Source organism: Acromyrmex echinatior, chromosome 1 (genome assembly GCF_024713525.1).
Source record: "Acromyrmex echinatior isolate Ae372 chromosome 1, ASM2471352v2, whole genome shotgun sequence".
In the NCBI taxonomy this organism is placed as follows: Eukaryota; Metazoa; Arthropoda; class Insecta; order Hymenoptera; family Formicidae; genus Acromyrmex; species Acromyrmex echinatior.
In genome coordinates this window covers 15,877,686-15,902,339 of record NC_141852.1, presented here as the reverse complement: position 1 = coordinate 15,902,339, position 24,654 = coordinate 15,877,686, and the positions used below count along the sequence as shown (strand labels likewise).

Sequence of the window (24,654 nt, the reverse complement as noted above, 5' to 3'; positions counted from 1 at the left end):
TGAGAGAATCTACGAGCGTTCGAAAAATTTTTCAGTGGAATTTATGGCATAGCAATCTTGTGCGCTATCGCTACGCCATTCTTGTCTTTTATATTCTACATTCTTTTAAATAGTATTATTTTAAAAACTGATTGTATAGACAGCTTGTTCAAACTGCAAAACATTGCAAAGAACATTTGATGCTGGCATCACGCCGCTATATGATTAATTTTCATTACTCGATCATTTCAATTCAATTCCAAGGGATAAAAAGAATAAAGATATTTTTGAAAAAATATTACTAAACATTTTCTGTATTTAAAAGAAAACATGTATTCATAAAATAACATGTATATTAGAATTTATCTCAAAATTTCTGAAATAAGATTAAACTTAAAATAATACAATCAAATTCTTATTCAAATTAATTTTTATTTTTATTTAATTTTTCACATACTTAATATGTGAAAATTAATTTTTATTTTAAATTTTGCATGCAAGCATACACATGTTTACAGTAAAAAAAAATATATATGAAATATTTAATACTCAGCACATTTATAAATTAATGATATTTTGAAGATACATTACTCTTATCTTATAATATACAATTTTACACATCTCAGGTTAATATATATGACAAACAAAGCAGAATTATATTAATCTTAAATTTTTGCACTACAAAGTATATCACAGTCAAACTCTGTACTAATAATGATGTACCTACATTAATCTAAAATAAATTTTTCATTTATAGATGTCATTATTAGAATAGATATTTTATTTTACAACAGTTAATTACTTTAAACAAAAAGTTAAAAAATATAAGATAATATGAACAAAAAAATATAACGAGACATTTAAAAATACGTATCTGTTATATTATTTCCTATTGTGTCATCCAAAAAACATTGTTAAGAAAGTATTATTTGAAAAATTTTAAATTGATAGCCACTGCTTATTAAAAAATTATACTATAGTAGATGTCTATGTGATTTGCAAACATAGATTGTACTATGGAATGTATATCGATATTTGAAGAGTCGCTCTTTATAAACCGGATAATTGTCTTTGCAATATAATCCAATCTACAATTTTTTGCTGGATCTGTCGCTTCTCCAGTAAAGCCGTAGCAGCCTTTTGAAATTTCTCCTCATTTCGACGTATGTACATTCTTGCGTCTTGTTCCATTTGGCTGATCTTGTCGGGTCGGATTTCAACCATCGATAACATTTCCGTTAAATAAGGATTAAATCTGAAGTAAATGTGATCAGGTAGCAGGTCATTGAGCATCGTATGCACAGCTGAAAAAATTGAGATCAATTTTTAATCATTGTCAATTATAATCTTTCTCTAATTTATTTCCAAATTTCTGCAGTAAAATTAGTTATATTAGGTGTTGGAATTAATTCGTAGCGTTTTTTAATGAAAGAATGTTATTTATTTCACATGAGCATTAAAAAATACATTAATGAAAATACTTCCCATCACTTGTAAAACGCTACGAATTAATTCCAACACCTAATACTTTATTATACCTATTAGTATTACCTTCTGTATCGGTGGCGCTATCCAAAATTTTATAAAACTTCTCTTTCCAGCTCGAGATAGCTACTTCCAAAGATTCGTTTCCACTGATATGATGTGGGATTCGACCTGTTCCGAATGATACGACACACTGGATTGGATTATTCGGCCACAACTGTTTGGCTTCGTGTATCGCCACGGCGCACGGATTATTTACCAAAATACCTAAAGCATTGTTGCAATCATTCTCGATAACGTTATGAAAATTTTTATATGATTCATGCATTCAGAATGTCGCGTAGCTTACCGCCATCCTGATGAAGATAGTCGCCGTATTTAAATTCCTCAAAGTAACTCGGTGCAGCAGCTGACGCTCTTACGGCTTCCCACAATTTATACTTGTGGGACCCCATATACTGGCTTTCCACTCTGTGCGGTAATGTGTAATTTCTAAACACGTAAGCCATGACGCGTTCGTGATTTACTACGGCGGATATTGCTGCAAACTAAAAATGCAAATGTCGTTAAAGGTCTTCCTACATTTAAATCACTCGTCTGTGAGATATGCATCATACATTTTATGTTCCGAGTTTCATCGACGATACATATTAAAATCTACACACCTTCGGTGCGTTTGGATCACGCGTAGTTTTGATAAGAATTTTGTCGCCTAAATGCTCCGTTAATAATTTTTCCCACAATGCAGTATCGTAATATGCATGACTCCATACTAGACTGCTCGTGCCTTTTATAGCACTCTGTGTAAACACTTTGGTACTCAAATCCTTATATAATGCTGAAACTTCATCCAATGATTTTCTCTTGTGTCCTCCTGCAATAATGAGTGAACGATAAGTTCGCGGTAAACAGAAACTTTACAAGACATTCCTTTTATTGATGGAATAACGTGCAGAACATGCTGTAAATCCACTTGAAAATTTACCTTCCGAAATATCCTTTGGCAATACTGCATGTAGATAACATAAATTAATTCACAAATGCATGTTACAAACAAAAAATTATAATCCTTTCTAATGTTATCTTATAATAATTATTAATAATCAATGAATATTTCTAGACTCATATATTGAGCAATTACCTAATACGGCAGCAAGAATAGCTCCTGTGCTCACGCCACATATGTAATCGAACATTTCATACGTCTTCTTTCCGGTGAGTTCTTCCAATTTCTTCAGCATCTCTATAACCAATACTCCACGAATACCGCCACCATCAATTGATAGGATTCTAATACCCCGACCGGGCAGAGGATCGATGTAACCCATTACAGCGAGTGCTTCTCTAATAGATGCTGTAAGAAATACATTGTTTGCATTCAGTAGAATGTTTATTTTGCATAATTTTGTTGAAAATTTTCTCCGCTATTCCTCTAAAAGTATAATCCAGTACAAAGGAAAGAAAAATGTAAATTTTGAATGATATAATTGATACGTCATCTTCTGTTATCATTGATAATTTTAGATGAATTTATTGTTCTGTTAAACGCGGTCATTGAAACTATACTAGAAAACAGAAAGGGACATATTATCGTTTAAAATTTATGTTTTTTTCTATACCTTTAATCTGTTCATCTTTCGCCTTCTGACGAGTCTGTAATAAAATTCTAATTGCTCCCTCTTTAATCGCGTAATGCCTCGCATCTGGATACTGATCGACATGCAACAATAATTCCTCTAATCTACGCAACTTCGAAGCATTTGACTCGGCCGATATGATGCTGTTCAAGACGTGACGTGTGCGAGAGACGATGCTGTGCTTCGGAATATTGCTGTGGATGTTCACTTTCCACTTTGGTATGACGACGGCACTTTGCGTAGCTTTAGGAGATAACTTGAAGAGCAATGTAGAAAGAATTTGCGGCATAGTCATGCCATCTTTCGATTCTACTTTATTATCGGGCGTGCCTTGCTCACGGATTTGCTGCAAAAAAATTACTTTTGTACTAAAAGCACATAAATACTGCTATTGCCTTTAGACTATGTTCCATTGCACGCATAGTACACATGAGATATTATTTTAGTATATTTTAGTATATTCTTGTTATTCGCAAAGTATTAAACAAAGACAAAATAATATATTATATACATTATATGTGCAACAGAACACAACTTAATTTATGAATAATTACCTGTTGTGTTTTTCGTTGCACAGTTGTTGAATCAGGATCGGTGAGTGATTCTGTTTGTTCAGGCGTTAGCTTTACATTATCTAAATCATTGCTGTCTTTATGTTTTGTATTTAAGATTTTGCTTGTAGTAGTACTGATAGATTCTGATGACAATTTTCGTATTGTTTCAAGCTGCGAATAAGTTAATTTCTGCAGGTTATCTAGCCAATCTTTGGAGATAATAATTTGATTCTTGTCACAGTTGGCCTTGTTCAGATAATCTTTCAATTGCGATAGAAGCTTCCACTGATTCTGCATGGACATTTTTGCTTTCTTTAGATCATTCACAGAACGCAGAAATCTATCAGCAATGCTCGTTACATTTCCACTAGCATCCTTGCCAGTTGCACTATCCGTAAGTTGTCTACAATTAAAACATTTCTTTTTCTTTATTTCTGACAAGTATAATTCCTAAGAATGACTCGAATTGCATTTATACTGATTTTGGCCATTTTCCAACAAGAGACACATGGGGTCTGTTTTTTATTCTTATACCAGACTGCACTAAAACTTTGTTTTAATTTAAAAATATTAAACACATACCTTTAAATTCCAAAAGTATACATTAGTTCAGCTGTAGAAAACAGATCTGTATTTGCAGAAATTAAACAAGAAATGATGAATTCATTGTGTTATACTATGTGTCTTTTACTGGAAAACATCCTTTCTGTATCTACAAAACATGAACGTACAAACTGTTGCAAATTAGAATTAATTTTAGAGTGACTTCGGCTTAAACTGGTCTTAAAATAAAAACAAAACTGAATGAATATTGGCCTAAGAAATACCAAAGTCGAAAATAACCTCCTTATTATTCCAGAACGTTTAGATAACACATACGTTTCTCGTCGCCTTTCATTTTGCGACCGCAATTATTATGCATATTTAGCTTTTTTACGAGATTCTGTATTAACTGATTCAGATTCTAAATGAAAATAAACGAAAACAGAATTCGGTTGCTGATGACACATTTATACCTGTCAAAATCAGCTGGTCATACGAGATATCGAACGTCTGTTTTTCTTTCGATCCTAACCTGACTCATGACTCACTTCGCTTAGTTTATACGAATTTTTTTATTCTGGAAATTATCTACTATAATAATTCAATTATCGTGTCACTATTTTGGTAACATCAAGAATAATTATATTGCACGTCACACGCATAAATGACTTGTAATGACAGTAGATCTATTCTTTTTAACTGAATTTCTCTTGTATGATTCATCTTTCTATTTTTTTTCACATTAGAAAGAAAAAGAGAAACTGTTGCAAGTTCAACTAAAAAAATTACTGTGCAAGAAGTTCAACTAAAAAAAAAAATTGACCCAGTATAATTTAAGGTGATGACGTAATATGCATTTCCGTATAATTTTACTGCGAAATGATGCAATTACAACTGGCGATGACGCATGCGACTTAAATCAATAATTTAAGCTAACTTCGATCAAGCTTTGATATAACGTATACCTAGTTCCATTGGATTAACTTATTTAATCTCAGTTCAATTTATTCTATCTTTTATCATTTTTAGGATTATCAAAAGATAAACAATAAGTTAAACCAAGATTAAAATTAATCTACATTAATTATTAAAAACAGGTATTATTAATTGACATGCCCATTATTTCTACAAAAGTAGATTAATTTTCATCTCGATTAAATTTAATTTTACTTTATTTTTTTTTAATTCTAAGAATTAAGAAAAAAAACAAATTAAACCAAAATTAAAATTAATAAACGTTAAATAGTTATAAATCAACCAGAAAAATTTACAACAAAATTTCGAGTTGTATATAATTTGTTATTCCTATCTGAATTTTTTTCATGTTACCAAATAAATATTAATATTATTTTTATTATTTCTATTCATGTTTATTCAATAAATCACAGGACTTGGACGAAATCATTCCAGAATCATTTCAATAGAATTAAATTTTCAATAATAAAATTAAAACAAATTTCTAACAAATTTATTATTCATTGTAAATCAAAGCATATGCAAATATATATATATACACACACACACACCTAGTTAATTCTAATAATTAACATCAAATATAATTATCTCACTTACCTAGTTAACAAAACACACTTTTGGCAGTGCTTTGCATGTCTATTAAAAGCCATTGTGAAGACTGCAAATTGCGATACTTTTATATCGACACCACACACTCTCTCTATATCCCTTCTTCCTCAGAGATATTTAAATCAAATGCCACGAGGTACAATTAAATCACATAATTCATTTAACGTTGTTTTACCACATTCTTCTCCGTAAATATTTCAGTAGAGCCAGTAGAAGCTCAAAATAATCAAAATTACAATTCGATTACAGAATTGAATCGTTTGATTGTCGATGATCAAAGAAATTAACAGATTCAATCAAATCAATTTTTACAATGACAGAAGAAGAAAGAAATATATATATATATATATATATATATATATATATATACTGATATAATATATGTCAGCGATATAATCAGTATTGATCGTAACGTCTCTTCGTTTGATACTAAACGCGGCCTGCACTCTCTCGATTCTTATATTACACGTGAAAGCAACACGTGATGTCTCGGTGAGTTGGCTTGAGTGGGCTCGTTTGCTATGTAAAATCGTAAATAGGATCGTACGACGCTGGCGGGCCAACCAGAGGTAGTCGCGTGACGCATTTAATAGCCTCCAGGTATCTCGCGGTGCAACGACACCGAGCAAAAAGGAGGATGGAGGGCAAAGAGTCAACAGGTTCTCGGTATCTAGTTGAGAGATGATCTCGTTACGATACGACCACGTTTGTTTACATCCGGTCTTCTGTTTGTATCCGATAGCCACTTCATAATCTCGTGACATGCGCTTCTCTCACGCAAGAAGACCAATCGCGTAAACATTGACACGTGCATCCGCTATTACGTGCGTCTCAATTATTTCGACAGCTCGGAAATGCTCTCTATTAATTTATTTAGTCTGACTCTTCGATTTGCTTTTTTTTAAAAAAGCTTAACTTGAACCGAAATGATTAACACGAAAATTAAATGATTAAATTGATTATTATTTGTTGTTGCAATTATTATTTTTTGCTATTATATTATTATTTGCGCTTTGACATTTGTGTGTTGATTCTCTTTGTTCTTGTTTTCTTGTCTGATGATTCATTTTCGTATCAATAGTGATGCTCTAATGTCCAAACATGTAAGCATCGAATTTTTCTTGTTCTGTTAAACGTCACAGAAAACATTATTGTATTTATTAGCAAAATATCAAGAAATAAAACTTTACTTTAAAGTAGCACAACTAAATGCGTACTCATACTTTCATTTATTAATAAAAAAAATAATTGGCATGAATGAAAAATTGTTTCAGTTTGCTAAATTTACTTTATATTTTTATTATAAATATTTAATATCGATATATCACAATGATGTCATATTGTGTAATGATTTTTCGAAAATACTACGATTTTGGCTATGATTCACTAGAATAACTGGCTATAAATGCTTTGAAGCATTCTTTTTGATTGGTCAATTAGTAACATTTTTTCTTCTGATTGGTTAATCAAATGCTTCAAAGTATTTATAGTGCTGAGTGGACTGCATTCATCAGGATATAGACATTGAAATAATTACAAAATCTTCAACTTTTTTATTTGGCGAAAAATGTTTACAAAATAAATATTGAAATTCCTTTAATCTTTAAGACATCGCTTAAAAGAGAACAAATATTGTTAAATAAGCTGCCAAAATTCTTGATAGAAAGAGTTACTGAAATAACAATTGCGTGATTGTTATTGACGTTTTTAAAAAACAAGTCAATGTATGCAGGACATAAAATAAAAAACAGCACACAATACTTATAAAATATTTACAAAATATTTTTAAATATTTATAAGATTTGTTTAAAAATATTTTGACGGTCTTAGATTGCACAGATTATAAACATTTATTATAGATATTATAAAATATTCATTGAAATGTTGTAGTAAATATTATGAAAAGTTTAAAATATTTATATAACATTTCAAAGAATAAATAGTAATAATATTTATGATAAATATTTATGATAAATATTTTGTGCTGTCTGGGACAAATTATATTGTATATCACGAGATTTATCTTGCCTAATATAAATTGCTCGACAATACTTATACGTATGTCATTTTTCAAATGAACAAACATGTCTCGGAAAACCATGATTTGGCTCGCACGTGTATCAAATGATGTACGTCATATCGTAAATCGAGAAGACTCGCTACGAAAAAGCTTGTCCGATTGGCTCGTGTCCAGATGACCTTGTTGGTCGATTGGCTGAGTTGTGAAGGCTCGTCGTATTGCGCTGTTTTTCTTTGACAGAAATGGCTCGCTACCTGCGACACCGTTATTTGTAAAGCCGCATCATTCACGTATTAAGCATCTGTCTTTTGATGAAAACTGAATCGGGGGAGAGGAGGGGGGGGGGATTTCGTGATACGCAATTACGTGATGTATCTTTCGAATTGTCAATATTAATATATAGTTCGATATTATGATATTCTATTTTATTTTGAGAATCATACGATTAAAATTAAACGATAATTACAAGATAATATAATGATATTAATAATAATGATATAATAATAAAAATGTTAAAACATGTATTAATAACAATGATATAATAATAAGAAATTTATTGTGTACTTATAATATTGAAATTGATAAATCGGATAATTACAAACAGTATGAAAGGAAAAGATGCAGCAAAAAAATAAGGCGCTAATAAAAGGTGCTGGCCACCTGTAGTAGATAAATAGAACACTAGATAGTAAAATCTTAACAAAATAAAAAATATGAAAATAGATATATATAATAGATATAAATAGATATATAAAAAATATAATAGATATGTAATAGATATATATAAAGAGTGAGAATCGAGTCTCAAAAAGAGACAATTCACTCTAAAAGTTTTAGAGAGTAACACGATTTTATATTAAATTATATATATTTTTTACATTTAATTTTATTTTAATACATATATAATTTAATATAAAATATTATATTAAATTATATATATTAATATATATAATTCTCTCTATACAATATAATAAATCTAATTTTTAGTTATTTAACAAATTATACAAAAGTGTATAATTAATGTTATAAGATTAATTATAATTAATTTATAATTTCATATCTGGAATATTCTCTAATATCATTTAATACTTTGCAATTAACCTTTCAAATATTACTCGCTTGAGATCTCTAAGCTTTATTTAAATTTGTTAAATGTATGCATGCTATTTATATACATTATTTTATTTAGCGCAAATTGTTTCACAATTAAACATTTTTTACATTTACTTTTATTTAAAGAATATATAGAATATGATCAATCATTATTTAATTATAAATCATCAAAAAGAACAATACAAAGATATAATGTAGGATACCAGAAACATTCTACGCACATTATTACGTTAAAAAAATCAAGCGAATAATGTAGGCTTAATAGATCTATTATATATATTATGTATCGTATATTAAGTTTCTCAAATATATTGTGTATTTTATGTATATCAATTTTCTTCCGATGATATCTGCAAAAACTCCGAAGAATCATAGATACATTCTTGATTCAATCCGACATAACTTTACATTATCCTCGCTATCAGACACGCTGTAGAACTTCGCGTACCTCTATATACCTGACAGAAGTATCATTACATCCTGAAAATCCCTCGGGGGTTTAACGCAGGCTCGTGCCATAATGCAACTTCATTCTGCTGAAAGGCTCTTGCGAAGCCACCGCTATCTCGAATCGATGCACTTCGACATGGATTCGCGTCTTGGATTTTCCAGACACGCGTACGCGTACAGAATGCTTTAGATCTAACGAGAATCGCCTTCGATATATCTTGGATCATACAATTGCATTTGTAAGGAAAAAATCACATTTGAGTCTAAGAAATCTATGGCCAATATTTATAATCGGTTCTTATATTTATAAGATTGTGTAAAGTACAGTCTTAATTAAGATGTTATGAACTAATTAGAAAGCCGCATTAGCATTTTAAAACATACTTAAGACGATTTTAAAATAAGAACCGACTATGAATGCATGGTTTATAAAGAAACAGGTGATTTTGTTACGATCCGCAACACCATGAGTGCAATCGGTACAATAAAATTGCTGTCAGGAATTGGAAGCGTGGCTCGGATTCGCTTCATTTATTTTCACGAGAATTGACACGAGATCCTTTCACACGTGTTCGCTAGAGAACGAAACCCGGAAATAACTGCAAGGCATTTTTCTTTTGTTTGAGAGGAAATCGGTTGAGAGGAAATCTTGATTGCTGTACAATCGATTGCTGCGAATCCACCCTTCACGGCTGCTGAATAAAATTCGAGGATTGAGAGAATTTATTTATTTTCATCTCGTAAGTTGTATCTGTACGAAGCATAATTAACGCACGTAATAACATTTTTTTTCTCTTTCTTTTTTTCCATTCGCAGGTGCCTCCGAGGGGCGCGTTTGGATTGCGCATTGCTCCGTGGGACTGTATCAACCCCTATATAAGGCTGAATCCTTCCTCGCGAAAGTTTAGATGTGGCTCAACGGGCGATCTGACGTGTGATCTCTTTTCCGTTTTCTTTTTTTATTTTCAACTTGACACAACTTGCACCATCACTCACGTGTGCAGATTATCTCTTCCTCTCTCCCCCCAATTCAAGAGAATTTTTCATCGTTATGTTCACGAAGCTTAGGTTATTCGTGCTGTCGGTTGTTGTTGCTTCGCAAGTGTCGTGGCTCGTGAGTGTACCGCGCGGTAAGATGTTTGTTCATTCCCCAAAGATATTTTTCATCGGGATAAGTAAAATCAAAGTACTATGTATTTTGTTGCTGCGCAAACTTTTCTGAAATTTGCAATTTTATTGCAATTTTTATTTAGTTAATTTTACTTAACTTAAGATGAGAAATTCGATGCGCGTGGATGCCTTTTAATAATTATATAGACAATAAATAATAATTATAGTATAATAATTTTGTTTTAATTTGTGTTTGCGCTATTTTTTCTTTACCGTTGCAATATACTGGTAACAGAAAAGAAAAGGATAATTTTCCTTAAAAAAAATTACTCAAGTGCAATTAAAATGCTTATAAATATTAACGAATTATAACAATCTATTACTTACATTTAAATGAGGTACTTCAAGAAATATGTATTCCACTGGCAAGATTTTATTTTTTGAAAAATATCTATGTCCATCGATTTTCTTTTATCAAAAGTTTACCGACATATTATTCAAAAGTGCTGATAAACATTTCAATATACAACCTGTATATCAATATTTTATTCTACTATTTAATAAACGCATTTGTTAAGAATATTTTGCACGATTTTATCGACGTGTTTCTTTCGAAATTTCTATCCCGATGGCGGGAATAAGCTCATTGAGTATGCATGGCTTGTAGTTTCAGTATTCTACGTCCCTTCTTGCTTTTCACTCTGTGTAATCGCGCGTATGAATAAAACGAATGTATTTTCTATGTGATTTCTCCAACAAATAGCGACACTTCAATGGTATTTTTGATGCGTAATCGCGCGAATTAACGTCTTGGCCTCATTTCAATTTCGAGTCTTAAGTTATTCCAGCAGTCGTAACTTTTTAATTATAAAACTTCCATTGTTTAATTTACAGAATATTTTATTTTATTTAATTTAAGCGCCTATAAAAAATATATCTAATATTTTTCTAATATATTATAGTATTTTATTTCAAGGAATATCTTGATAAGTAATATCTATAAGCAGCTTTGAAATAAATTTGCAGGGACTTTCAAAGTAATAGGTAGATCTCTCGTATAAATACTAAAAATAAAAGGGTATTATTCTCCATTACGTTCATCTTCAGTTTCAAGCCCTCGTTCAAACAGCATTACTTTTAATTAAGCGTTTGAATGGTTGTCGATATCTGCATTCGCGACTCGACGAATTCACGTCTTTTGATCCACTTCGCAGTGGATTACGGAAATCCTCTGCGGGTGTATAACGTGGGCGTACTTATGGCATCCCATCTTGACAGCCCGTTTGATCTTGAGCGATGTGGTCCAGCTGTCGATCTGGCTTTGGAAGAAGTGAACGAATTCCTGAAAGTTCACAACGTGCAGCTGCGCAAAGTCCAAGGAAGGTATACAATAACTTTATGCTCAATATTGATTACACGTTTACTTGGCTCGATTTATGCCGAAGTTATAACATCGATGTTATAACTTCGACATAAATCGAAACGTAGTATAAATTGTTATTATCGGAAAACAAAAGAAAGAAGATCATCTATCATTTCAGATGTTATCAATCAAAGCTGAAAAAACAACAAAGACAATTATCGAATTCATCTATCGAATTAATTTAACAATCGCGATCTATAATTTCCTCATTGCACGATAATAAAAAATATGTATCGGATGAAAGCTGCATAAAAGTTTCTCGTCGTAATTTTCTCTTATGAAATGTCCTTTTAATGGACCGTTTATTCGTAATACGTGGTTCTGCCATTTTTATTTGGCCATTTTATATTTTCTGCTGTTTTGTCGTCGTTGCTCACACATCAGGGGAAAAAATACGGTCGAAGAAGAATCGGGAAAAAATATAAAAATATATATATTATAAAAATATTTGAAATCAAGTCTAGAAATAGTCACATATAATGTCGACGTAAATAAAAAAAGAAGATATTTCATTACATCAGATAAAATATAATATAAAATGTCGTTATTTTCTGCATTGTGATATGTTATATCTCAGTTTCAGTCGTCTCGTTATATTTCATGCGTTATAATCCATTTCGCTGCTCACCTCTTTTGCGTCATTACATTGATACAATTGAACAGGCATTTGCATGGAAAGACGCGTTCACGATATTGACCATACAACTGCTCAATCCTCTCGAGGTCAGCGGGAAAGAAGAACGAATTATCTACAAGTGAAAATTATTTTTTACGTACGACACTTGTTATATCGATCATCCATTTCTCTTCATATAAACATCGTATAAAAAATGTATTCACGTGCATACAGAATATGTACCGCCGCGCCTATTACTCGTAGTTAAGCTTTATATTTAAGACTTTCTTAAATTTATCTTTAGATACTCTACGAATTATTTCATTGGCTGCTACGTATCTAAAGATAAATTTAAGGAAGCCTTAAATACAAGATGACTATGAATACGGGCATAAGTCTACGTTACGTGGTGTATATCATCTGTTGCGCGTGGATTACACATAGTTGTAATCACTATTTCAGCAACAGCATCGAAATGCCGCGTCTTTATAATGGCATTTAATTAACTGCAACATAAAATGATTAGATAGTCTTCTAATGAATTAATTTTCAATAAAAATTTTGACAATTTATTAATATTTACCTATATATTGTTTCTTGAATGTGAATTACACACGTTGTTCATTGAGAAGAAAATTTTTGGGATAATGTAACTTTAATTATATGTATTATAATTATAATTACTACTGCTATAATGTTAATATAATCTATTTACTATATAATGTATATCTATTTGCTATAATGTAAGTATCTTTATTAAGCATTTTATTAAATGTGATGTAAATTTACATGTAAAAAACACAATCGTTCTTTGAAAAATCTAATGAACTAAAAAATTCGTAAAAATTTCAACAATTTATTGACAATTATATATTATCTAGTGAATGAGGATTACACGTGTTAATCCACATTCAACAGATATTATTCATAATCACCATTTCACCAAAGAATTGCGTCTTTATAAGGACATTTAATTAATTGTAAAACGGCCATTCTTTTAATCTTTACAGGACAAGAAAGTCACTATAATGTAGAAATAATAATGCTATATTTTGGGGAAAGGAATAATGAAATAATAAATTATAACAAATTTTATTCAAGAAAAAATTGTAAGATTTTAAAAATAATTCTCTGCTCTCTTTAAAAGTTAATAATTAATTTTCTATAAAATTTCAACAAAGTTAATAATTAATTTTCTACAAAATTTCAACAATTCATTTACAATCATATATTATTTGTTGCTCGTGAATTAAACATTATAATCACGTTATAATTACCATTTCAGTAATAACATCGAAATGTCGCGCTTTTACACAACGGCGTTTAATTATGCAATGTAAAACAGTCATTCTTTTAATAAATTAATCCCCAACGAAAATTCTAACAATTGACAATTATCATCTGTTGTACGAGAATTCTCAAGTAGCGCCTGCAAAGTGTTAAAAAAAAGCGCTTAAATACACTTTTTTAACTCTTTGGAAGCGCTTTGTGCTACTTAAAGCTACGCAAAAGAGTAAGGCATCAATAAGATGTAAGCAATAGCAAATCTAAAATATTTATTTGCTTATTACTTACGTATTATTGCTTAAATTTTGTATGTGCCATAATCTTTATACACAGAAAGAATTTTTTCTTAGAATTTACCCTGAAAATATGACAGGCATGGGACAACATTGTACTTCGAAGAATTTTAATGTAAATCTCTTTCATTCATTAATAAGACTACAATAAAGTATAAAATAAGTTTGATCAATTTTATTGAAGTGCAAATCTTGGTAAAAATCTTTAAAATATTATATTGTACCACAACTACCATATTTTCAGGATAAATTTTAAAAGAATTCTCTCCGTGTATGTTATAAGCATTATTTCAGTAAAGAATTAACTTTCGACAAAAATCCCAACATTCATTTTGGTTGACGATAACATTTCGTACGCGGCGATGGTGACGCAATAATTAAATTCTTTTCTCGCAAATCAAAATTCCCCAATCTGCATTGTCATTGCAAACATTTACGAGAGATGCAGCAGGACCGCGACATTTCTGCGCGCCGCGCCGCATTCCCAACATTTTCAATTAGCGCAGATCGATGGGAATTCAATCATTGGCCATTCATCGGGTACAATTAATGCGCCATTATCTCGAGCTGTTGCTCGCGCAACGCGTCCCTATCCCGGTGTGTCGAATGCATCGTGATTATTGTTGCCATTCGTAGCTAATTGCTCGTACGCGCGTATACAGAATATTCACACCGAAATGCGCATTTCGCTCCTCAAGGACGCAGATATCAGCGAATACTGTATGTACGTCACGTGTAACTGCACAAGAGAGCGGGAGAATATGTATTCAAGCGAACCCCTGTATCGCATCCACCCCCAGTAATCCGATCGTATTATGTTTGCGCTTTAATACATGATGTATACGATCCATCATATACGTCCACTTTGTGCGTTTTCACAGATTGATATTAACCATGCACGCATATATTTCCATATCAATGCAGGATTGTACATTTCTATTAACGAAAATTGAATCGTTGTCGAAGGATAAGCACATGGTTTTTATTTAGCTAAAGAAATGAGTATTCTCATGTTTCAAAATTTATATCATTGACTACTTGTAAATATATATATATTATGCATCTTGTAAATATATTTAAAAAATATTAAAGTTATGTTGTTTTTCGAAAAATGAAATAATATCTCTGAAAATAATACACTTTCACTTTGCGAGAATAAAATTTCATAGGAAAAAACGATTTTTTATCTTATCAATAAAGGGCTAAATGTTCTATCAAAAATTCACTCCATGAGAATGTATATCAAATTTGAAATAATCTGATTTAAAAATGTGTTAATTTCATCGTTTTGAGATAACAGTTCACTCGTTAATTTAATTTATTTTCCTAATTAAAATTCATAATATAATAATAGGAAAAAATATAGAATACATTAAGTAAGAAAAAAATCCTCTTTTCAACCGAAATGAATCTTATTGCTTGTTAATATTCATATGCAAATTTACAAGTACATGTTTAAATTCTATAAATTGCGTTCCAATTCAATTTGTCGGACTTGAAACGCAATGATAAGCTGGAACTGGAAATAACATCACAAATTACATCAATTAATTTAATAATGCTAATAGGCAGCATAAATCACTACAAAGAATTTATTGCAAAAAATATATTTGCAAATTTGCAAAGAATTTATTGCAAAAAATGTATTTGCAATATCAAGCTCCAATTAAATTAATCCGCTTTGATCAAAAATAAAATTCCTCCTCTTATTTGATTTTATCGGTTTAAAATTTCATTTATAATTGTACACATATATATAATTTTTCAAAGAGTGCACAAAATTCTATTTCTTCAAACCTATACAATAATTTAATTCCTTAATATACAATCAGAATTTTTTGCTAAGTAGCCATAAATCAATTAAAAGTATAAGAGAAGCGGTATTTACGATTAAATCGTTAAACAATAAATAGCTATAATTTTATATTATAATTAAATAAAAAAAAACTTGTTGGAAAAAAATAATAAAAATCTTTTGCATCGTACTTGACAACATCGAGATTTAATAATTATTGTGTTAATTTTAATCACAAAATGTGAGATACGGATAGATATTCGTCAACGACGAATGTTCGAATTTCTCAGCTATCCGACCTGCAGCGGAGCGAGGGCACCCGGTTTAGCAGCGGACATGCATTTTCGTGACAACGTCATCGCATTCGTTGGACCGGCTTGCGCCTTCGCCCTGGAACCTGTGGCACGTCTCGCAGCCTACTGGAACAGTCCAATTATCACCGGCATGGGTGATCAAGTAAGTCGCACTTACTTTCGCGCTGCTGATACACGTGTCAACGTTTGATTACTAGCAGTAAATACCCAGTAAATTTTCGTCCAGTCAATTAACTTAGACCTTTGCATTTGCATAACTCAGCATTTAACATTAATTAATCTCGCAACAATGATGACTATTCTCTGAAGTCTATTCGATTAGAGAAACTCTATTGCGCCAATAATTGTAATTACAAAATTGCGTAAAATTGTGTTAAATTAGATTGATCCCCCATTTTTGCTTCCCCTACTTTGTACTAATGTTTTTGATGTCGCATTGTACGCTCTGATATTAAGACGAATCGCCACGTATTGTGTGTTAATACTCATTTATGTGATACTCATTACGTGATTATCGCTTTCTTGCGAACCAAGCCTCCCTCGGAAGGCGAACTGTCGGTCACGTCCGGTATCCTTGGAAGGATCCATAAATGGAAGAATGAAACGTCGGTAAGAAGCTGCGAAAGAGTCTTTTCGAATCTTTTTTTTTCTTTCTGTTGTTCCAATTGCTGCATTGTTTTATTGAGAAAAATTTCTGGTTAAAAGTAAACGAACCAGAAGATTCTGATCAATCAAAATTTGTTCATTTTAAATCAGAATTCCAATTAATGCAACCAGACTCTTTTTCCAGTGTAAGCATTCATGATAGTTAATGTTGCAGTTCATCTGATATTTTATTTTTTAAACGTAATATTATTAATATCCTAATTAGCTACGCGCTAATTACAACAGAGAACGGTATAAGAAATATAAATTCTCCGCATAATGTTACTTTAGCCCTCGTAAAATTCATTAAGCTCAGAATTATGATAATGATATCAAAGGTTTCTTCAATTTTTCATAATAATTACCACCATATTCTACTTAATTATTTATATATATCTAATATATTATCACAAATTATATAATAATTGATATGAATTTTTGACATATTGTTTTGACTATAGAAATAAACTCTTACATACTCAATAGAGTCTAGATATTTTTTCTCGTCGCGATCTCTTCCTATCGTCACAGGATGGATTTTTTGTCATAACATATTTTTCATCTTCTTAATTCTCGAAGGGAATTTTTAAAGACAAAAGCAAGTATCCCACTTTAACGAGGATGTCGTACTGTCAGTGCCGATTGCGGCTCGTCTTCGCTAGCGTGTTCAAGGAGTTTGGTTGGTCCCACGTCGCGCTTATACTGGACAGGTCGGACTTGTTTTCGCTGACGGTAGGGAAGAATCTGGAGTACGGTCTGCATAAGGATGGACTTTTAAAATTCGTAAGGGAGTTAGACGGAAACTCCGAGGACGAGTCATATCACCTTTACCTGCGCGACGCGAGCATGTACGCTAGAAGTGAGTGATCGCTTTTGTCTTATACTTGCAGGGTGTCCTGTGAAAGACTTAAATTAACTCTGAATTTTTTCTTAAATTAGATAAATCTCTCTTTTATGTCATTAAAGATATATCAAATGTACAGTCTCTAAAAAGTGCCTAAAATTGGAAAACTTTTCGAAAAAAATGAATGTTATATACATATTAAACGATTCAATAATTCAATATTTATATTTGACAATACAATTTTATAATTTAAATAAACATTTTCTCATTTTATCTTAATTATTGTTTAAGAATATGTTTATTTTTTACTGAAATAATTTTTTATTTAGATTTTAAATCGTCAAACATTTGTATTAAATATAACATAGAAAAATTGATAATTTTTTAATATTTTTTTTAGTTCATATTTTGTTAAGAAATACATATAATTGTAATATATCTTTAATCGAATTCTGAAACATTCAGTGTAAAAATATTTCCACGTGATGACGAAAAATCGCGATGCTAAGATGCTGTGTTTTTAACAGCAACTTAAAAGATAATAATTTTGAACAGTTGTGATACTCAGCGTTCGCGGAACGCTCGTCAGAAGATTTATGCTGGCTGCCCACGAATTAGGAATGACAAGAGGGGATTGGGCTTTTTTCGATGTCGAGATATTTCACGTAAGGCGCTATAATAAATGAGAAAAGACTATTCTAAATCCGTCATACATCAACGTGACAGCAACTGATTATCACAGTTGACACTCATTAGTGTTAAATCAATTTAAATAAATTTTAAGGGTTCGTACTGGGGCGATCATGACTGGGAGGTTGGGGATGAGGACGATGCCACTGCCAGGAAGGCTTACGAGGCTTTACTGAGGGTGTCTCTTCTTCAACCGACTAGCCCACGATTTCAAGATTTCGCCGATAACGTCAAGCATCGTGCGCAAACCAATTACAATTATTCATTTTTAGAGGACGAAGAAGTGAGTTTATTAAAATAATAATTCTATAATATAGAGTCCTAAGGACATAATAAAGTTGCTTTTTTAGACAAAGCATTTAAGGGTACAATATTATCAATCAAGAAAATTAATCCAAGCGGGTGAAATGAATTTCTTGCTTTTTTTCACAGGTGAATTTCTTCGTCGGAGCATTTTACGATGGTGTTTACTTGTTAGGAATCGCGTTGAACGAGACCTTGGCCGAAGATGGAGATATAAGGGACGGCATATCTATAACGAGAAAAATGTGGGACCGAAACTTTATGGGCATTACAGGTCACGTCAGGATAGATGACAATGGGGATCGTGACGCGGATTACAGCATTCTTGATTTAGATCCCATTACCGGAAGGTCACTTAAAATTCATGCCATTCGTTCCACGCGATTTTATCATTTATATCTATCAAGATGCATCTCGCAAATTCACAATTAGACGGTTTAGGAACTAGAATGTTTTTCTAAATTAAATGTCACAGATTATCTTGTTATTAAGGAAGACAAATTTGTTTATATATGTTAAAGGAAAAAATTCTATAAAGATATGAAGAGAGAATCAATTAATATAAAATTATCATTGATGTTGCATTTTTATAAAAAGAACACCACATAACAAAAATGCCAAAGATAAGATATTGACATCTTACAGATTCGAAGTAGTTGCTCATTATTTAGGATTAAATCGAGAATATAGCCCTATGACTGGCAAGAAGATCCATTGGCCAGGTGGAAGGGAAGGACCCCCGCTAGATATTCCAGAGTGTGGTTTTTTAGGAAATGATCCGGATTGCACGTCAAGAAGAGAAGCTTATACGTTTGTAGCTTACACAGGCATAGCGCTCGCTGTGTTTCTACTAATTGCGATTACAGCCGCGTGTCTATTATACAGGTATGCTTCATGTGATTCATCAAATTTTATATTTGTGCGATCCAGGAGTTTTGAATAATAATATGTAAAGAAATAAAAAAAAGATGTCGATACTAAAAAGTTCTGGCATAACAATAGAACGTAGAATTTTTTAATGTAAATATTTGTGAAGAATATAAAATTATAATAGAATATAAAATTTATCGACGTGAAAACATTTCTTTGCATAGACATTTGCGGTTATCTGCCGATCTCAATAATATGTCCTGGCGTGTGAGACCTGAGGAATTGCTTCTAGAAGTTGGGAAGCAATTCTCATCGAAGATAAATCTACACCAAGCGATATCCGACGCAAACGTGAGCGATAAATTATGAATATAACGTGCGCAGAACAATAAGAGATTGCTTAATTTTATTTATTATAAAGTAAAAATAAAATTATATATGATTTATAAATCGTAAAACTTAACTGATTCTTTTATTTAATCATAGAATTACGGATTGGAACAGAGGATACGTCGCGGTTCGCAGATTAGTTGCGAATCATTGCCGCCAACGACGGTTTTTACCACTATTGGGATATACAAGGGTGAGAGAGTAGCTATCAAGAAGGTCACGAAGAAGAAAGTAGTCGATGTGACAAAGAAATTGCTTTGGGAAATCAAACAGGTCAGGGACGTCACGTCAGAAAACACCGTGAGGTTTGTCTTTTAACAGTAGAAACAATTTTTCTCCGTGTTTTTCTTTCTCGTAGATAATAAAAGGATGACCATTCACAAGATTTCTTTGATAGCATAAATATTCAACAATGTAACGTTGCTGTTTTAAACTCAATTTCTTGCTATTTATTAATAAATTTAATTGCTCGCTAGATTTATCGGGGCTTGCCTCTGTTCGCCATCACCGACTGTCTTAATTCTTACCGAATATTGTCCTCGAGGATCGTTGAAGGATGTTCTGGAAAATGAAGCAATTAAGTTGGATTGGAATTTTCGAATGTCCCTGATCCACGATATCGTCAAGGTAGATGCAGGTGCAGAAGTTGTGTTTTTCGTTAAATTATTGAATGTATCTCAACATATTTAACTATTTTTATAATTTAATTGCATCTTAATTAATATTACATTAATTTATAATAGAGCGTTGTAATTAAATGGAACATCATGAATAAGCATGATGAAGCGAAAACGATAAAGAGATTGCTTCCTCGCAGGGAATGTCTTATCTTCATGCCAGCGAGGTTTCCGCCCATGGAAAATTACGATCATGTAATTGCCTAATCGACGGTCGTTTCGTATTAAAAATTTCGGATTTCGGTCTCAAAACTCTCACCACACCTTCCGAATTGATTATGGACGAGAGTTATTACATCAGTAAGTTGCAAAAAAATATAAACGATTTAAACTTTTTAAAACTTTTGAAAAGTGAATTGTCATTCTGAAGAGTGAAATCTCACTCTTAAAAATTAAAAATCGTTTCCACTCTTTTTCAAGACTGATTCAATTTTTATTCTTTAAGGTGAGATTCCACACATAAAGAATTTAAAAAGAATATATGAGTGATGTATTAAAAGTTGACAATAGAATCTTTATTTGCAGAATTACTTTGGATCGCTCCGGAACTCCTGCCATTAACGATAACACCCGGAAGCGCCGCGACGCAGAAGGGCGACGTTTACAGTTTCGCAATTATCCTGGAGGAGATAGTGGTCCGCGGTGGTCCGTACGAGATAACTAGGACTTTTATGACGGCGCAAGAGGTGTGATCCATTTCATTCTTTTTTTTTAACTCTAATTTTAACGCGATTTCTTTATTATTTTGATGCCTTTGCTACGAAGATCGTGAACAGAGTATCAGCGTCGGAGAATCCTCCTTTAAGGCCGGAAGTCACGCCGAAGGACTGTCCGCCGGATATACTCTCATTGATGGAGAAGTGTTGGCACGAAGTTCCTGACGAACGACCCAGCTTTCACACCATTCGCGGCATAATACGAGGAATCATGAAGTACTTTTATTTCAAATCAGGAGAACGATAGTGTATTTTCAATTAACTGCAATGACGACTCATTCACGTCATATCATGCTTTGTCTTTTAAATATATTTATATTATTATATATCTTGTTATCCTCTCTCCACGATTGAGTCGCTCGTATACCATTACCTTAAATTATATTATAGAAAATATAAATGTAAAAATATATAAACAAATATATTATACAAAAAATTGCATTCGCTTTTCAGAGGATATTGCGAGAATTTAATGGACGATCTACTACGGCGAATGGAGCAATACGCCAACAACTTGGAGGCGCTCGTCGAGGAGAAGACCGAACAATTGAGTTTGGAGAAGCGTCGCAGCGAGGAATTGCTATACCAGGTGCTTCCGAGGTATCGAAATCGTTCATCGTTGCTTTGTCTAGTTTCTCGGCATTTCACCCTTTTTAATAGTATTTTTTTTTTTTTAAGACAAGTCGCCGGTCAGTTAATGGCTGGGGAGATGGTGCAACCAGAGCAGTTTGAATGCGTCACTATCTATTTCAGCGATATCGTTGGTTTCACGGCGCTATGCGCGCAGAGTACACCTATGGAGGTCGTGGATTTCCTGAATGATTTGTACAGTACCTTCGACAGTATTATTGGATTCTACGACGTTTATAAGGTAGACATATAACAAAATAAAAAATAAGAGCATAAAAAACCACAGCACAAGTTATAGTTTGTGATATTTAATTATTATTACATTAATTAAAACATTAAACGTTTCGGCTACAATCTGGCCATCTTCAGTAATTCAATAATATTCTTAAAACGCAGAGTTACATCTAGTTGACATTAAATTCAACAGTCGAGAGTTGTAATTAAATAAACATGTTCTTTTATATGTGAAGATGCTTCATACAGTAATGTTACAACGCCAATTGTCATATCAAGAAAAGTTTTGATAATAAAATATTTAAACAGATTTTTGGCATGCCAATGGGTTCTCCTTTGTCCCCCATACTGGCGAACATTGTTTTACAAGATTTTGAACAAGAAATTATTACCAAGAATAACATTAATTCATCTTTTTATTTTCGTTATGTGGACGATATTGTATTAGCTATACACAAAGAAAAAGTTGAAGGAGTTCTAGAATTGTTTAACTCATATCATGAAAGGCTTAAATTTACTGTGGACTTTGGCGATGATAATGGCATACATTTCCTAGATGTTAAATTAATGAGACAGGAAGGAAATATCATCTTCGATATTTATAAGAAACCTACCAATTCTGGGAGATATCTTAATTATTTTTCGAATCATCCGTTAGAACACAAAAGGGGAGTTATTATTGGGCAATTTAATAGAATTCTATTCTTATCCCATCCTAAATTTCATGAAAAAAACATCTCTGAATTAATTCACACGTTTCTAAGTAATGGTTATCCTTTAAAGTTTATATTTTCTACAATAAATAATAGAATTAAAACTTTGGAAAACAGAACTAATTTAGATCAAAATCGTAAAGAAATTAATAATGAATGTGACTCTAATGTTACTTCAAAAAAATTTTTCACGATATCATATTTGCAAAGTTTCGGAAAAATTTAAAAAACTTTCACATGTGTACGGTTTTAATATAGCTTATAAACCTATGAATAAATTGAATACATTTATTAAGACAGGAAAGGATTCTTTGCCTAAGGATGACCAATGCGGAGTAGTTTATAAAATTAATTGCTTAAACTGTGAATCGTCTTATGTTGGCCAAACTAAAAGGAAATTAAAAACTCGGATTCGGGAAAACTCGGAAAGAACATAAGGCCGACATAAGAAAACCTTCTTCCGAAATTTCTGTGGTTTCACGTCACCGTATGAATGAGATGCATGAATTAGATTGGGATAATATAAGAATTTTAGATATAGAACAATCTTTAGCGAAAAGAAGAATTTCGGAAATGATACATATAAAAAGACAAACAAGTGGTATCAATAAGCAAAGTGACACGGAAGGTTTGCCTGAGGTTTATTTTCCTCTTCTAAAGAAGGATGTCTCTTTCCTTTAATAAACAATTCTAGAACTTTCTAAAATTTTTGACTCAGATATATAAATAGTGGTAAAATATATGATAGGACAAATAACAACACATAATGTTACGACAAAATTCTAATTGTGTAAAAGAAATACTCGAGATTCATCGTTTGGTTTTTTTGCTGTAAAACAGGTAATGATTCTATTTCTTTATATTCCGACTAGAAGATTTTAATATATACAATTTTATTTAAATTAGAATCTAGAAATTCTTGTTCTACACTTTTCTTGATATGACAATTGGCGTTGTAACATTACTGTATGAAGCATCTTCACATATAAAAGAACATGTTTATTTAATTACAACTCTCGACTGTTGAATTTAATGTCAACTAGATGTAACTCTGCGTTTTAAGAATATTATTGAATTACTGAAGATGGCCAGATTGTGGCCGAAACGTTTAATGTTTTAATTAATGTAATAATAATTAAATATCACAAACTATAAACTTGTGCTGTGGTTTTTTATGCTCTTATTTTTTATATGTGTTAATATTAGAACCACGTTAGTTTCAAGATATATAATATAACAAAATAAATTATAAATAAAGACACATAAATGATTCATTTTAGAAGAAAGAAACGCATTTGCACCAGAGTCATTCAATCTCCAAACTTGAACTCTAATAACAAATTCTGAAATGACTTTGAGAAAAGAAATGATCTTGAAATTGATTTTGAGATTGATTCACAGGTGGAAACAATAGGAGACGCATATATGGTAGCGTCTGGTCTTCCAGAGAGAAATGGTGACGAACATGCGAGGGAGATTGGACTGATGGCTTTGGCGATTTTAGACGCCGTCAGATCGTTCACCATAATACACAAGCAAAATACTCAATTGAGCGTACGGATCGGCGTACACAGTGGTCCAGTTTGCGCTGGAGTGGTGGGTCAGAAGATGCCGCATTATTGCCTCTTCGGCGACACCGTGAACACGGCGTCTCGAATGGAATCCTCCGGTCTTCGTAAGAAATAAATCCTGTATATTAGATAATAACAAAAAAAATACAATGTTTTAAAAATTGAAAG

The 24,654-nt window shown here is 31.8% G+C and overlaps 2 protein-coding genes across 12 annotated transcripts in view; one reads left to right on the top strand and one right to left on the bottom strand.

Moving 5' to 3' along the window:
• Positions 1-24,654, top strand: part of LOC105154729 (atrial natriuretic peptide receptor 1) — a 90,301-nt gene that overhangs the window by 64,764 nt on the left and 883 nt on the right. For 2 of the 4 annotated variants that reach the window (XM_087410840.1, XM_087410838.1), the window contains 16 exons: positions 16,180-16,345; positions 16,738-16,812; positions 17,428-17,707; positions 18,248-18,357; positions 18,477-18,665; positions 18,815-19,035; positions 19,331-19,570; positions 19,780-19,906; positions 20,042-20,250; positions 20,422-20,572; positions 20,763-20,922; positions 21,148-21,308; positions 21,388-21,554; positions 21,792-21,938; positions 22,017-22,209; positions 24,305-24,590. In XM_087410840.1, the coding sequence (XP_087266966.1) occupies positions 16,180-16,345; positions 16,738-16,812; positions 17,428-17,707; positions 18,248-18,357; positions 18,477-18,665; positions 18,815-19,035; positions 19,331-19,570; positions 19,780-19,906; positions 20,042-20,250; positions 20,422-20,572; positions 20,763-20,922; positions 21,148-21,308; positions 21,388-21,554; positions 21,792-21,938; positions 22,017-22,209; positions 24,305-24,590 (2,882 nt within the window). Of the gene's footprint in view, positions 1-9,991; positions 10,106-10,181; positions 10,496-11,689; positions 11,859-16,179; positions 16,346-16,737; positions 16,813-17,427; positions 17,708-18,247; positions 18,358-18,476; positions 18,666-18,814; positions 19,036-19,330; positions 19,571-19,779; positions 19,907-20,041; positions 20,251-20,421; positions 20,573-20,762; positions 20,923-21,147; positions 21,309-21,387; positions 21,555-21,791; positions 21,939-22,016; positions 22,210-24,304; positions 24,591-24,654 lie in introns of all 4 variants that reach the window. The other 2 variants (XM_087410836.1, XM_087410831.1) reach the window with 2 other exon arrangements.
• LOC105154730 (calcium-independent phospholipase A2-gamma) lies at positions 392-6,160 on the bottom strand. Of its 8 annotated transcripts, none has more exons than XM_087410902.1 (10): positions 4,499-5,119; positions 4,238-4,367; positions 3,656-4,058; positions 3,084-3,447; positions 2,606-2,818; positions 2,450-2,473; positions 2,130-2,338; positions 1,814-2,012; positions 1,531-1,731; positions 392-1,283 (listed from the first exon to the last, which is right to left on the bottom strand). In XM_087410902.1, the coding sequence occupies exons 3-10, from the start codon at positions 3,956-3,958 to the stop codon at positions 1,030-1,032; spliced, it is 1,767 nt and encodes a 588-aa protein (XP_087267028.1). In that variant the 5' UTR covers positions 3,959-4,058; positions 4,238-4,367; positions 4,499-5,119; the 3' UTR covers positions 392-1,029. The 8 variants fall into 8 exon arrangements, with proteins under 8 accessions (XP_087267028.1, XP_087267047.1, XP_011068743.1 ...); XM_087410921.1 differs by having other exon boundaries at positions 4,672-5,119; XM_011070441.2 differs by lacking the exons at positions 4,238-4,367; positions 4,499-5,119 and adding an exon at positions 5,771-6,160.

Coding starts and splice junctions, on each gene's coding strand:
- LOC105154730 (XM_011070441.2), bottom strand. CDS start 5,823: ATGGCTTTTAATAGACATGCAAAGCACTGCCAAAAGTGTGTTTTGTTA. Junction 2,819..3,083: donor GAAAGATGAACAGATTAAAG/GTATAGAAAAAA, acceptor TATTTCTTACAG/CATCTATTAGAGAAGCACTC. Junction 2,339..2,449: donor GCCAAAGGATATTTCGGAAG/GTAAATTTTCAA, acceptor TCATTATTGCAG/GAGGACACAAGAGAAAATCA.